General features: G+C 34.4%; 3 protein-coding genes across 3 annotated transcripts; all 3 read right to left on the bottom strand.

Moving 5' to 3' along the window:
* Positions 1 to 4,069: 4,069 nt before the first annotated feature.
* LOC111374938 lies at positions 4,070 to 6,938 on the bottom strand. The gene is made up of 7 exons (XM_022997701.1): positions 6,714 to 6,938; positions 5,967 to 6,596; positions 5,758 to 5,877; positions 5,398 to 5,495; positions 5,073 to 5,259; positions 4,752 to 4,843; positions 4,070 to 4,193 (listed from the first exon to the last, which is right to left on the bottom strand). Exons 1-7 carry the CDS (start codon positions 6,936 to 6,938, stop codon positions 4,070 to 4,072), a joined length of 1,476 nt encoding a protein of 491 aa, XP_022853469.1.
* Positions 6,939 to 6,944: 6 nt separating this feature from the next.
* Positions 6,945 to 7,850, bottom strand: LOC111374937. Its single transcript, XM_022997700.1, has one exon. The coding sequence runs from the start codon at positions 7,848 to 7,850 to the stop codon at positions 6,945 to 6,947; it is 906 nt and encodes a 301-aa protein (XP_022853468.1).
* A 2,193-nt stretch (positions 7,851 to 10,043) lies between these two features.
* LOC111374940 (carboxylesterase 1-like) lies at positions 10,044 to 11,377 on the bottom strand. The gene has a single exon (XM_022997702.1). It carries the CDS (start codon positions 11,337 to 11,339, stop codon positions 10,248 to 10,250), a length of 1,092 nt encoding a protein of 363 aa, XP_022853470.1. The 5' UTR covers positions 11,340 to 11,377; the 3' UTR covers positions 10,044 to 10,247.
* Positions 11,378 to 16,148: the final 4,771 nt, after the last annotated feature.

Here is a 16,148-nt window from a genome sequence, read left to right as displayed (position 1 = left end):
TTTTGTATTTTTAAACTTAAGGCTAGAAAAATTGATTTGGTGATACTTAGTACTTGATTTATGATTTCCCCCCCCTTTTTCTGTTGTCTCATAAAGTTTGATGTAGCCCAATAACCCAAACCCATTTAAAAGGCCTATATCGTGTTTCCAACATGTAACTTTGCTTGTATCGATTATTGATAAGTTGCTAATTACTTTGGACCATTGATCTAACGGTCATGAGATCAATGGTGCTTATATAAAACTCTTTAGGGTTTCTTCTTTCATTTTAAATGAGAGATTCTTTTGCGAGAGGCTAAGGTTTTCTCTCCTTTTGTCTCCAACCTCTAGTTGGACGTATTCTTCAGTGATCTGAGTAAATTTTTGTGTGAATCTTTGTGATTCAGAGTGTGAGAGAAGAAGTTTGGGGTCTTTGAGGGTTAAAATTTTTGGTCCATTAAGGCAGCTTCAACTGAGTCTTTTGGGTTTGGGTTTGGGTTTGTGGGTCATTTTGAAACAAAAGGTTACAATGAATTTGAGCCCATATCTCTGTTATCCTGGTGCCATTTATTAGATTCAGAATGGGGAAGAAAATGGGAGGTTTATTATTGAACCAAAATCCCGTAAATGTAAGTACAAAGCTATATAAATAATACAGAATTCTTGCCAAAAGATGACAGCTGATTGATAATTGGAAAACTAACTAAACTAACCATTCAACTGTACAATTGATCTAACTGAACTAACGGTGCTGTGCAGTTTACAACTCTAATACTCCTCCTCATGATGTAGTGTAAATATTCTTTAGAGACGTCTTGGATGACAAAGGAAGAAATGTTGAAGTTGGAAGGGGTTTAGTGAAAACATCAGCAAGCTGATGTTGTTTTCTCCGTTCATGAAAAATGGGATTTGTAGCAATTTGGATGGCAGCATGATTATCACAGAAAAGGACTACAGGAGAAGCTGTCACCGTGCTGAAGCCCCTCAATAGTTGGTTAATCCAAATGAGTTCACTAATGGTGGCAGCTAGAGTTCTGTATTCTGCTTCAGCTAAAGAACGAGACATGGTAGATTGGCGTTTGGCTTTCCAAGATATTAAGGATTCACCAAGAAATATACAAAATGCAGTGGTGGACTTTCTTGTGTCAAGACAAGAACCCCAGTCTGCATCTGAAAAGACTCTGAGTTTGATGGGCAGGCTAGAATCAGATTTTGCAGACAAGAATATGCCTTGACCAGGTCATCTTTTCAAGTACCGAAATGTATCAAAATAGTCTAAGCTTTCTTGTTGGGTACATCCTTTAGCTACAATGTGAGCTTTGTGTCTGTTAATAGGCCCATCGAACTTGTATTTAATCTTGAATATCCACTTGCAACCAACCGAATGCTTGCCATTGGGTAAAGAGACCACAGACCAAGTATGATTCTGCTCCATGGCCTTTAGCTCCTCTTTCACGGCTTTACACCACTAAGGATGTTTGATAGCTTGGTGGAAAAATTGTGGCTCAACCTGAGATGATACATTTAAAACAAATTGTCTATGGCATGGAGATAGGTTTTTATAAGATATGAAGTGGTCAATTTGGCAGGGTGGTTGGTAAGTAGGTTTGAGATTTTGTGAAAGCAAGTTACAATGATAGTCCTTAAGATATTTAAGAGGTTTAGTGGTTCTTTGGGATTGTCGTGTGGCGGTTATAGGTTGAGGCTCATGTATTTGTGGTTGATCAGTATGCTGGACAATATCATTTGGAGTTGGTGTTAATGCAGTCGATGATGATGGAAGAGATGATGGATCAATAGAAGGTGAGATGTGAGTATGATCAGATGGAGTAAAAGAGGAATTGTGTTTCAGATGGTTATTGGATAAATCCGGATGATTGTTTTGATAGGGAACGGGTCAAGGAAAGGATCAAAAAGATGATCATCCGTTGTGACAGTATGAAGGGAAAGATATTTTCATGGAATATAACATCCCTTGATAGAAATATTTGTTTTGTTTCCACATCATAAAGTTTGTATCCCTTGACCACAGAAGGATATCCCAAGAATACACACACTCGAGCTCGTGGTTGGAACTTGTTTCTATGGGCAATCAATGTAGATGCAAAGGCCAAGCATCCAAACCCTTAGAGAAGAATAGTCAGTAGGTTTGTTATGTAAGATTTCATAAGGTGTCTTGTGCTTCAATATAGGAGATGGAGTTCTATTAATAAGGAATGTTGTAGTTAATACACAGTCAGACCAAAATTATATGGGAACTCATGACTGAAAAATAGTGATCTGGCAACAATTAAGAGATGTTGGTGTTTCCTCTCGACCACAGAATTCTGTTGTGGTCTTTCAACGTAGCTAAACTGATGCATTATCCCTTTGTCAGCGAAAAATTAAGTGAATGCCAATTCATTTGCATTGTCTAATTTGAACATTTTAATTTTAGCATTGAACTGAGAGCTGGCCATATTGAAAACTCTTGGAATTATACTTGCAACATCAGATTTTTGCTTCAGCAGATATAGCCAAGTGAATCTTGAACAATCATCCACCAAAGTTAAAAAGTATCTATAACCTGAGTATAGGGATGTCAACGAATCGAGCCGAGCAAAAGCTCGATCAGAAAAATACGGCTCGGGTCTTTACGAGCCGAGACGGCTAGGTTTTCTTTTTCTTTTTCTTTTTTTTTTTTGGTTTTTTTTTTTAAAATTTTTTTTTAATTTTTTAAGAAATTTTTTAAAAAAAAAAAAAAAAAATCACTTTTCATAAAGTTCATGTTTCTTCCCAATTTTTTAAAATTTATTTTTAATCATATGTTTACGGGATCAACTTCTAATCACTTATTCGTGGGTTCAATGTGACTATTGTCACTTTGGCCAACACACAAGATGAGACTTTACCATCGTGGAGCAGTTTTTTGCAAAAAGATAAGGGGAAAACTCAATAAAATGGTAAAATAGAGGGCTCTCGCGGGGGCATAGTCCACAGACAGTTCACATTGCTTATTCTATGGAGACTATAAAATAAACAACTCATGAATCATTGTTCTACAGTACTTGCTAAAATAAAAGATAAACTCTGGAACAAAGCCACTAGAAAGATAAGGACATGTGCTGCAACATAGGGATCACCAGGCAGCTCTTTAAATTTTGGATTGATTGGGTCAGGAATCCAAGTTTGGATTCGGTATGGATAAAAGGTAGCACCTAGTATGGTCAGCACCAATCGTGTTCGGGCAACGAAGCTTACACGTCAGACGGCCTCGGGTCAGTAACCTTTGAGGATGCCATCATCGCTCAGGATTCTCCTTCTACTTCTACGAATATAGTATTGGTGTCGGGTGGTCCGAACCGATTCAAGGGGAACCATCTTCGCTTCCGAAAAGAGCTAAATTGACTGGAATTTTGTCAACTTTTATAAAGATTTACCAAATTTTTAATTTTTAACCAAACCAAATAGGAGTAAATTATATTCTAAAAAATCTACTTCAATCAAGCTCTCTTGATATATTAAAATAGCTATAGTTGAATATTTTTAAAATGTTCAACCGCATTACAAATTTAACTTAAGCTTAAAGAATTTGAAAATTACATCATTTATACAAATTACAAATTAAATTAAAGTTACAACTTACAAAATTACGTAATTTATACAAATAACAAATTAAATAAAAGTTATAAGTTACAATCATCTTCCCTTTTTCGAGCTTGGGATCAGCTACAATCAACGTAGGTGGAGTTAAAATTCTACACGAATAAAATATTTTGTGTACAATTTTTATTAAATAAATAAATTTAAAAAATATATTTTTTAAAGAAAAATAATTAATTTAAAAACTTACAACATCCTATGTTTGGATCTGCTGCAACTTTTCGGCCATTATGGTGTCAACATGTTCTTGATTTCGTAATTCCACACATTCCCAATCTTTCAAGCATATTAAAACCACCAATAGATTTTCTTTTCGTCTTAATCGTTTATCTGATAAAATTGGATCACCTAAACTGAATGCAGCATTCGATGCTATCGTAGACACCGGAGGTGTTAGTAGATCACGTGTAATTTTTGATACAATTGAATATTACCTTTCGTTACACCTCTACCAATTTAGAAGACTAAATTCCTGTAATTCTTTTGGTTGTAACACACTATGAACATCCACGCACATATACCTAGCTAACTCAGAAGGAATTTCAAAATTTGTATCACCAACATTGATCACTCTAGATATTGATGAATTAGAACTAGAACTAAATGAAGGAACGCTTGTATTGCTTTTCAAATAATTCCATAAATTATTTGAATTTCTTGAAACATTTCTTGAAAAAAAAAACTTGGAAAATAGAACTACCCTAACCTACCTTTTTAGCATAATAATTATACGTTTCACATAAAAGAGATTCCATATGCACACGTGATCATTTTATATTCAAATAATTTAATATCCCCTCTACAGTGGCTTTTGTGCAAGTTAAATTAAGTCGAGGGTCCATTACTCAAGTTAAAAGAAATAAAGAGGGCAACTCATCCTAATATTTACGATATTTTAACTCCATAGAGCAGACTACATTAGAAAAGTGGCAAATTCTTGTATTTGTGAAATGCTTGTAAAATGTAGAAAAAATGTTGTAAAACAAGTGAAGATGTAGGGTAATAAACACCACTATATTCCTTTGTATCACGAAAAAAGGTTGTAGAATTTTTTCACATAAAATGCAATAGACCATTCTCAATGTTTCAAATTATATTCGGGTCCGAGTGTACACCTACCATTATAATACAGTGAAATCACTTTATCGTATTTTTCACACGAATGTAATTTAAGATATGTAGAGTTCCATCTATGTGTTACATTATGGGCAAATGATTTCTCCTGTAATCCATACTCTGCACACAAACTGTTAAATGCTTGCTTTCTTGATGGTGACACAGTAATAAATTTTATTGTTTCTCTAATTTTATTTAAAGGTGAACTTATATGTTCTAATCCATCTTTTACAATCAAGTGGATAATATGGCGTAGACAACGTTGATGAAAAAAATAAATTTCCAAATATGGGGTTAAGATCAATAATAAATCTTTCAACAACAACTTTGTTCACCGCAGCATTATCAAAAATAAAATTCCAAACCATATATTGTATATCATATTCCTGTATGATATCTTCTAAGACCATGTATAAGTTAGTGGCATTATGGAAAAAATCTACACAACTGAATGCGATATTCCTTTTATGTAAAAGCCACAGTTGATCAATGTAATGAGCCGTAGCAGCAATATAACATTTTCTATTACCACCAGTCCATAAATCAGATGTAAACGATATAACACTATTAAAATTTTTTAGATCTTCAATAGCAACTTTTTTTTTGTTATATAATTTTATCGTATCCGAACGAAGGATATTTCTACAATAAGAAGAATACCTGGGTTGAAGATATTTCTGCATGAGCCGGGTAAAGTTTACCGAGTCTATCATCGTAAGCGGCATCTCTGTTTCAACCATTCTTTCACGAAATCTTTCCTGTGAATATACAAAGGTGGACCGCCAAACACTAGTTCGGTCTGTGTTGAGTCGAGATCGATTGGTTTCACTTTGCAACTTCATAATACGTGTCTATTCAAATGCGTTGTGCTCGAGAAGGGCTTCGAACTAAGTTCTTCGCCACAGTAATTACAACATGATTTTCAAATATCGACTCCATTTTGAACACCAATTTTTTTTTAAGTGTCATATGTTGCCAACAATCCGATGATTCTTTTTTCGACCTTTTAGTCTCTAGTACTTCTTTCTCTTCAATATTTTCCAAATCAATTGGAACATTTTGACATGCATCATAGTCAGATGGAGTACTTGAGCTACCACCAAACTGATTAACATCATCACTAGTAAAATCCATTAATAACTAGAAAAGTAAAAAATACTGAATATTAAACTTTAGAGTTTCAATATAGGAGATGGATTTCTATTAATAAGGAATGTTGCAGTTAATACACAGTCAGACCAAAATTTTATGGGAACTCCTGACTGAAAAAATAGTGATCCGACCACATTTGAGAGATGTTGGTGTTTCTTCTCGACCACAGAATTTTGCTGTGGTCTTTCAAACGCCAATTCATTGGCATTGTCTGATCTGAACATTTTAATTTTAGCATTGAACTGAGTACTGACCATATTGAAAAATCTAGAAATTATACTTATAACATCAGATTTTTGCTTCAGCAGATATAGCCAAGTGAATCTTGAACAATCATCCACCAAATTTAAAAAGTATCTATAACCCAAGTATGAAGTGAACTGGTATGGCCCCCAAATGTAACAGTGTATGATGTCAAATGGATTATTTGAAAGGTTATTATTCGAATCAAATGACAGCCTTCTCTGTTTTGCAAGGGGCCAAATATAACAAGGCATGTGTTTATTGAATTTGGAAACATCACACAACAATTGATTCTTCAAGGAGTCTAGTTTCTTAAAGGAAAGATGACTAAGCCTGTTGTGCCACACATTTACAGAAACATTGTTAAAAAAAGAGTTAGAAAGAGAATTTAGAACATCGATATCAAGAACATATAAGTCTTGTACTCGATCACCCCTGCCAATCATCTTCTTGGAGTGGATATCCTGAATGATGAAGCAATCATGAAAGAAACTCAATGTGAGTTGTGATCCAAGAGTCAAGGCACTAACTGACAGTAGATTAAACTAGAATTCCGGGACAAACAATACATCACGCAATACCAGTTTTGAATCATATATAGTTCTCATGTTCATGAATGCAGCAGCAATAGAGCAAATGTGCTTTGTAGCACTAGAATCTACTATCCAAATATCTTTGGAGGAAAGTATGGGATTAACAGACATAGAGTAACATATAACTGCAGCCTGAGATGCAATATTAGTGTCCTGGTGATCATTTTCTGTTGCACTGGAGCTGGATGCCAAGTGAGTGGACAACATAGACATCAACTGTTAGTATTGAGTAGAATTCAAGTTTTGAACAAAGTTCCCAATACCATGTTGTTGTATACTAGGTTGTTTGTCTTCATTTTGTGTAATGAAGGATGCAGATATCTGATTGATAGAGTTGTGACTCGAAGAGTTATCTCTAGACCTTGGTTTGTTGCAATGAGGATAACCGTGAATTTTGTAACATTTATCGATGGACTGTCCATGGATATTGCAGTATGCACAATAAGCCCTCTCCTTCTTCTTAATGTAACCTGTGCTTCCGAAACGTGGCTTATTGCTGTAAGCTTCAAATCCGGTTGTCATCTTGACATTGTTAGATTTAAAGGCAAATGTAGCTTCTCTATTCTGATCAGTGTTTATCCTTCTTTGATTTTCCTCCTGAGAAACTAAAGCAAATACCTTATTAATTGAGGGCAGTGGATACATGAGTAGCAATTGGCCTCTGATTTGGGAGAATGAGTTGTGTAGTCCCATGAGGAATGCCATCATGTACTCCATTTGGTAGTAATTGTTCGATTCCTTCACTCCACCACAAGTACACTTCCCACAACTGCATGTTGGGCGATAATTGCTCAATTCCTCCCATATGTTTTTAATCTTCGTGAAGTATACGCTAACACTGCTTTGATCTTGAGTTAAATTCATCAAGTCTCTTCTCAATTGAAATATGCATGGACCGTTCTTTTGTTGAAACCTATCTTTGAGGTCATTCCAAATTTCATGTGCTGTGGATGCATAAATCACACTAGCAGAAATCTCCTTGGAGATGGAGTTAAGAATCCATGTAATTACCATATTATTGTTCTTGATCCATGCATTGATCAACTCAGCTTTCGAATCGTCTGGCTTTGTTATAGTTCCATCAATGAATGCAAGCTTGTTTTTCACGGATAATGCAATTATCATTGCTCAGCTCCAAGAGGCATAGTTTTCTCCTGTGAGAAGTTGTGATACCAACACGAATTTTGGATTATCAGAGTGATGAGGGAAATAAGGGCTTGAAGATTCATCAATGGCAGACACACTAGTGGACGATCTAAAATCAGATCTATCTTCAGGTTTTGTTAACTCCATTTCAGATCTGAATCGAGGATCGGATTAATAGAAGAGGATGAAAAGGATTGCGCAGAAGAAGATCTGCTCTGATATCATAACAGATTCAGAATGGGGAAGAAAATGAGAAGTTTATTATTGAACCAAAATCACGTAAATGTAACTACAAAGCTGTATAAATAATACAGAATTCCCACCAAAAGATGACAGCTCGAAAACTAACTAAACTAACCATTCAACTGTACAATTGATCTAACCGAACTAACGGTGTCGTGCAGTTTACAACTCTAATATTTGGTGATTAGATCTAGCTGTAATAGTTTGATAGATTTTATACGATTTGGGGTTTCGATCTCTGTATTTTGTATATCACTGTGCCCTAGGTTTTTTACTCCATTTGGAATTAGTGTCAGATGATTTGCATGACATGGCAGAAACATTTTGATGAGGTTGAGCCATTTGGGTACGAAGAGAAGGTCCCAGTTAATAACACGGTGATCGTAGATAAAGTTTCCCACTTGTGCGGGAACAATATTACTGCTGATCAAATCTCGCTTTGCATGTATATTCATGGCGCGTATGAAATGGAGACAAGCTTGTGATGGATGCTATTCTAGAATTGCATGGTATCTGCAATGTAGAGTTCCAATGGACTTTGATTACTAGTTACCAATTAGAAGGACAGTAATTACTTCTATTTGGGTTTCTCTTTAGTAGGAAAATTATTAATATTGTAGTCTATTTCTAAAGCTTTCCATCTCTAGAGTGCATTCGAGATGCTTGCGGAGAAAGGCAAAAAAAGAAAAAGAACTAGTAGAGACATTTGTACACACACAAAAAAAGACGGTAGCCATCCGCTTTGAGTCTCAGTTTAGGATTTTAGGAAGATAATTGAGGATTGGTTTAGATAAAAATCCAAATTTTAAGACGTTTTGATAAAAGTTGATGGAATATATAGTTGAAGAATTGTGGATCCGATGAAACTTGTGGTTAAAATTAATTTTTAATTTTGACTTATATTTTAATCTAGCTTTTAGGTGAACCAAACGTGGGCTTAATATTATAGTGTTTGATACATGAGGAGTAATGGGAGATGTAGAGAGCAAATGAAGCATATTGGTTGAACAAGGCTTTTGAGTCGAATGCTTTTTTACAGTGCTGGAATATTGTTTCTGAGCCCCCGTTTGTTTCATATTTTTTGTCCATTAAAATGAAAAATATGATTGTTATTTATCACATCAAGCTATCATATTTGACTTTCTATCTCTTGTGTGGGGCCGGTAACGTCTATATTTTTCATTTTCATTTTTATATTAATGTGTACCAAACGGGGCCTTAGCTTTGTTTTGCTCACAGTGGAGTCTAGCTCTAAAATATTTCATATTCAATCTACATTAGAAAAACCATTAGGAGAGCACGTGAGAGAATTGATTTAGAAAATCTCGTGAAAGTAATAACCAATCACACAAGTAAATATCACGAGTCTTATAACCATTTAGAATTAAAATCTATTATTTACATCGAATGACAATACGACACATGTCTAGAAATAGTAAAAAGACTTGAAGCCTTTAGACATGAGAAATTTCTAAATACCTAAAAAATCACAAGGAAAATACGCGATATTAAAATAGCTTGTTCAGGTGGCAATGAATTTATTGACATCAATTTTTGAATCGACAGATATTCTATTTTTCCATTTCATGAATGGATTTTGTGAAGATTTGGTAATTTTCTTAGTCTCCACGTTATGACGAACCCTTTCCCTTTCTTCTCTTTTCTTTTCTTTTCTTTTCCACAATTCAAAGATCTATTTACATTTTTTAAAGTCAAAGTAGGTACCCTCTTCTGTCTCCCACTATCAAATGATATAAAATACATTAAAACGTCAACTGGGGAGGAAGGATTGTCAAATTGAGTTGAATATCCATGTCACATAATAGAAAAAATTTCATTTCAACGTCGACATTTATTTGGTGAGTAATGCTTGATATACATGCATCAAGGATGACAGATAAAATTACAGAACGATGACGTGACGAGAAATTCTCTCAAAATCTCATCATCACTAAAACAGGACAACATTGTTTGTGCGCCATGTGGGCGTTCTATCAAACTTTCGGTAACTTATGCTGCACAGACAACATTATCCTTATTTTATTGAAACAAAGAGAATGGAGCACGATGAATTGATACAAAGATACAAGATGAAATTCAGAAAACATGGCCTATTCTGGAGGCTTAAACTAATCACATAGAAGCTTGTGAGTTCTCATCTTCAGTAAGTCCAGTAGAGTAGACAAAATTCTTCATGGCAGTATACAATTGCTGAGCAGCTGTCGTGTTCGAAAGTTCTATACCATGATAACCTCCTTGGTTGAATTGAGATACCACTGGTACTCGATATGACTGCAACAACTGAACTAACTGCTTCGATCTATCCACCAAAGGGTCCCCTTCATCGCCTTTCACGAAGAATTTCGGCAAACGTGGGACCCGTCCGAGGTAAGATCCACCAGTCAATGGATTACAAAATTCATGATCTTTATTGGCATAGGTAGGCAATGCCAATTGCCACAAAACATCACATACATACAAAGGAACATAAGGATCGTCAACAAGTCTAAGCTCTGATGGAGTGCTTTGAATTCCACCAAAAAATGCCTGATTCAGTAGTACTCCACGAATTCTTAATGGTTGAAGATTGAAATCCAGTACACGAAGGGCTGTATGGTAAACTATATTGGCACCTGCACTACTTCCCAATAAGAAAACTCTCGAAAAATCAGCATACTGAAACCATGGATGGCGGCCAAAGTAACCTATTGCCTGAGACTGAACCCAGAAGATAGCATTCAAGGCATCGTCGTAGGCTGCCGGGAGACGGTTTTCTGGGGCCAGCCGGTACTCAACCGAGACTATGACAGCCGGGAACTGCGCAGCTATATTGTTGCAGAAGTCATGAAAGATGACAGTTGATGCACTATACAAGACGAAGTCGCCTCCATGCAAGTAGATGATGAGTGGCAGCTTGGTATTAGCCGGGGGATTCACCGGCCGATAGAGGCGGACGAAGGCTTTGCTTAGCGCACTGATACGTACGTCTGACGAGAGGGCCACGGGAGTAGGCATTGTTGGATCAACAGATGGTGTAGCATTCACCATAGGAATTTGGATTTGTCTGTTCAATGTGCCATCTGGATTGTAACTGATTCCCAGTGCTTTGAAGGCTTCTTGCCAAGTATGTTGGCAATTCACCGTTGGCCATGATTGACACAAACACAAGAACAAGAGAAGACAGTATCCTGCCATAGCAGGCCATGATTTTGGATCTTGATCCATACTATGTTGTTTGAACAATTTTTGTTTATAACTATCTGCCTTGCTGAGGGCTTTATAAAGCATAACTATTGGAGGGGTTTCAATTAAAAAAATATTACTTAGTATTTAGTTGTCGATATATGAACAAGCTAACTATTGAATAATAATGAAGTAGGTCGGCTTTTTCTTTGATTTGGGATCCCATGTGCCATGATCAGGAACCTAAGAATATTGAATGTAATTTAATCTTAATATTCATCAAAAATCTAATGTACGCAATATTATATATGGGTCCCCAACCTATTGGAAAATGGAAATGTATAGGTTTTCCACAAAATATTTTGGGACCCTCAGTTCCTAGCATTTGAGTTTGGGTGATTATATTGATACCACAATTTTTTTTGGTTATATATGTGTCCCCAACCTATTAAATATTTGCTCATTGTAGCAATTATTTCTTCAACTTTTTTCATCGAATTTTTATCCCCAACCTTACATTAATTAGTACATTTCATCATTGATGATGTTTTATATCAAAATATTTTATTTCATGTTTCGAAATGGAAAAATATTTTCTGCACTTTTTATTGACCTTTTTTTTAATATGATGGAAAATAGGTTATTTTACGTCATTTCAACGGACTTCTGGATATAAAACTGTCATCAAATACAAAATGTATCAATTAATGAAAAGTTTGAGAATAAGAATGATATGAAAAATCATTAGGGATATAAGTGATCTAATGAGCAAAGATTTAAAATCCTAAACAAATAAAAAATTATAGTTTGAATATAATTACTCTTGGGCAACTTACAAAAATACCCTTAAAATTAGATGTCTTTTGAAAAATTATACAAACAATATTTAGAAGTAAAAAATACTGTGTAATACTAAATAGAATGGGCAATGGCTGGCTCGAATCAATAGAGCCTGAAGCTTCATCAAGAAGAACCCGACTGGAAAATGAACCCATTTCAAATCCCAAAAAATCCAAGCTCAAATTATGGTAGGCTCGAATCAATTGAGCTTGAAGCTTCATCAAGAAGAACCTAATTGGAAAATGAACCCACTTCAAATCCCAAAATTTCCAAGCTCAAATTCCAGTTAATCATTGCAGCCACTCTCATAGTCTTCTTTACAGTTTCTGCTGCACTCATAATGGGGCTCCAACCAGAGCAAATTTCGGGTCAATGCACCGGAGCCAAGCCATAACCAAGACCTACAGCCGGACTCGCTATCCCGTTCTATGTCAACACACTCATGAACTTCCACGTCTTAAATAGATTCCAACTCAACCAATCGGCCATCTCAAGTCCCACCACCGCGACCTCCGCCAAATCCAGTAGCAAGTCCATCCCAACCACCAGCATTGCCATATCTACCACCGGCACTACCATCGGCTGTACCTCCACCGCCATTGGTTTCAGCCCAACACTTCCACTGACTATGGGAGTTTTTTGGAGTCGAGGGTTTTGATTTGGAGCTGTGAGGTTTTGAGCGTATTTAATACGTGATTAAATGTTTCAATTAATTTGAAGAGTACTATTCAAAATTCTCATTTTTAGGGGGTATTTGGCCTAATTTTCCCATTACTCTTTCATTTCCATAACATTTGGATTCTTAATGACGATTTTACCCTTTTCTTTAATTTAAAACTCAGTTTTTTTTTTAAAGATAACTTTATATTTATTCTTTAGTTAAACAAAAAAATTGCATAAATAATTAAAATTTAAATAAAACAAACAATAACCCCAGCCTCGCACAATCACCCTCAACCTTCCAATGATTGTCCTAATGGTTGTTCATTTTTTTTTTTCCTTTAATTAAATATAAAGGTAAATTTGTCTTTTTTTGATAAATATTTGAGTGTTTATTCAATAATAAGATTAGAATTGTCTACTAGACTTGAGTACTAAAAATTATGGGGTAATTATATTACCACCATAAAATTTAATTATTACACCCCATTACAATCACACCACAATTAAAATATATTTTCAATAAACTCACCGCAAAAAATTTACAATTACACTCTTAATACAATATAAACTAAAATGAAAAATAAAATACAATATTATGGTGTACTCATCCTTCCAATATTATTCATTATTTTTCTCAATCTTTCCGACCTATTTGGTCAGCTTATTTGCTTCATTTAGGCGGGCCACCTTTGTCTTGTTAAGCCATTCATGGCTGTAGTTTAGAATAATAATTTGTCTCTTGTGAATGAAGTTCTTGATGAGATCTATGTGGAGGAAGATGATTATGAAAGATTGTGTGAATCAATTGACTTCCATGATGACTTTGAATCGAAACCCAACAAACGGCAGAGATAATTCAAAATATTTTTTCTGAGTTCAACAAAATTCAATTTCAAAGTTGCTCATAAATCAATTATCATGGCCGCAATGTTGGACCAATTTATTGTAGAATGACCATGTTGCCCTTAATAGTTAATTCATTTCTTATGATTGATGGGCAACTTAGATATTTCACTTTTTGATTTTCAAACATTGCTGCAACATGGGACCCATGTGCCAGCGGGTAACGGTCGGAAATGTGCTCAAAATTAGCTAATAATTTCTACCAGACAGCTCCTTACATTAAAACTTTGGGCAATTAAGTAATTCTACGTATGGTCGTTTAAGTAAACAAAAATATTATTGAAGTTGTGGCGTAATCAGTAAATTTTGTGGTGGTTATATTACCCAAAATTATGTTGCGGGTTTATAACATTCAAAATAATAAGGGACCTACTTGCCACATCTTGAATATTAGGGTCCCAACTATAATTTTGTCATCAAAGTATCCGCTTTTGATCACGAATCAAATTAATTAATAAGATTGACGTAACACGTGCTTAAAGATGTATTTCAAATTGAATAATGCTATTTGTAGTCACTGATTGTCACATTCCCTTACACGACATATAATGGTAGTTAGTGATTTGATATATGAGGTAAGAAAAAAAAGAAATAAACTCCTTGTACAGACCCATTTGCACAGGTTGTGTACAGGGCCTCTCACATGTGGACCCCATGTGTGGGGTCCACCCTCATGTGAGAGCATCTGTACAGACTCTGTGCAAATGAGTCTGTACGAATAGCATTTTTCAAGAAAAAACTACCACATTAATATATCAAATCACAAACAGTACTGTAGGATTCCAAGTAGGACGACTACTATAGTGAGCGATTATGGATAACATCACTCTTTCAAATTGGCCAGAGATTCAAGAAAGTACAATAATTCAAATAAAACAAATTTTCTTCGGATGCTTAAGATAGATTCCAAAATAAAAAAGTATTAAATTCATCTATCCAACAACTCAGAGTTTATCCTTATTAGCTATGCAAATTGCAAATTGATTTTAATTAGTATTTCTCAGATCAGATCCATCGACGGTGATAAGCATTTGTTTAGTATATGATTCAATATAGTGTCGAAAGAAAAGATAAAATAAATATATTTGTGCTTCTTTAAAAGCATAAACTTTTTAAAGATAAGGTTTAAGAATTAATTATTTGTTTATTGATCTCCACTCACCAAATTTTACTCTTTAATGCTATTTATTTTTGGATAAAGATTTTTGTACCTAATTTTTAATACAAAAGAGTATTCACCCTCTCACATGGCATGAGGTCCATTCAAGTATTTTATTCAAGCGAGCCTCAATGTGAGAAGATGGACAGCCTTATGTACTAAAAATTGCCCTTGTTTGAGCCCCATTTTTTTTTTTTTTTGGGAAGAATGAATTTTTGAATAGTATATTGATAGGAAATGTATGGTTAAAAAATAAGAAAAAATTTTGAATTTGCGTATAATATTATTTTATTGAAAAATATGTGGTTAAAATGATGTCAAAATACTGTTGAAAAATGTATTTTTCCAAAAGAATAAGACTCAAACAAGAGCATTATGTACCCCAAGCATTTCCCTTTACTTTTTCCCGAAAAAGTCTCTTGACGATTCTTTTCAAGGAAACAACCCATTAATGAATTCTTAGGACAAACAAATTGTTATAAAAGTAAAATTCGTGTATAAACGATTTAATATTTCTTATGATTACATCTATGGGTTGTAAATGTATTTTTTTTAATTATTATTAATTAAATAAGAATGGATAATCAAATTACATTACTGCTATATTCCCTGTGTGATGAACTTCAATCTAGATTTACATGTGTTTTCATTGAAGCCCAATTCATTTTTCGTCAATGGCCAAAACATGGTAAAACAACTTTCAAATGAGTTACCACGAAATTTGCACCATTTGGTTCTAGGAGTCTCGAAGGGACATTTGTATCTAGCCGTAGTATTTCACGTGTCAACTTTCGTGATTAGTGTACATTAAGATTATCATTATCCTAATATTCCATTTATTTCTTAGATAATAAATTATTCTTATTATGCTTAATTATGTTTTGTAGTGGAATGTACATTTGACACGCTAAAAAATCGACGTGCTATTAAAGTTAATTACAATAAGCACAAACTATAAAATAAAATGTTTATGTTCCCGGGACGTGTGATTGGAAGTATTCAGATTTCTAATTTTTCCTCTGAGTAAATTTTTCTTATATTAATTTAAATACCCCAACTTGGTAAATTAATGGGTCAATCGATGGATCTTTCTTGAAACATCAATTAAATTTGACACACTTGCTTTATATCGATGACATGTTATATTTTTTTTTTTGTAATAATAATATTATTTAAAACCAACAGAGTGAGAGCACTAATTTAAATGATTACATTAATATGTTTAATTAAATAAATTATGTGACATTGTATTTAAGTAAATTTACCATTTAATGACTTACAATTGC

The sequence above is a fragment of the Olea europaea genome, unplaced genomic scaffold, assembly GCF_002742605.1.
Source record: "Olea europaea var. sylvestris unplaced genomic scaffold, O_europaea_v1 scaffold1315, whole genome shotgun sequence".
Lineage (NCBI taxonomy): Eukaryota > Viridiplantae > Streptophyta > Magnoliopsida > Lamiales > Oleaceae > Olea > Olea europaea.
The sequence above is the reverse complement of the archived record's forward strand: the minus strand, read 5'-3'. Positions and strand labels throughout refer to the sequence as shown.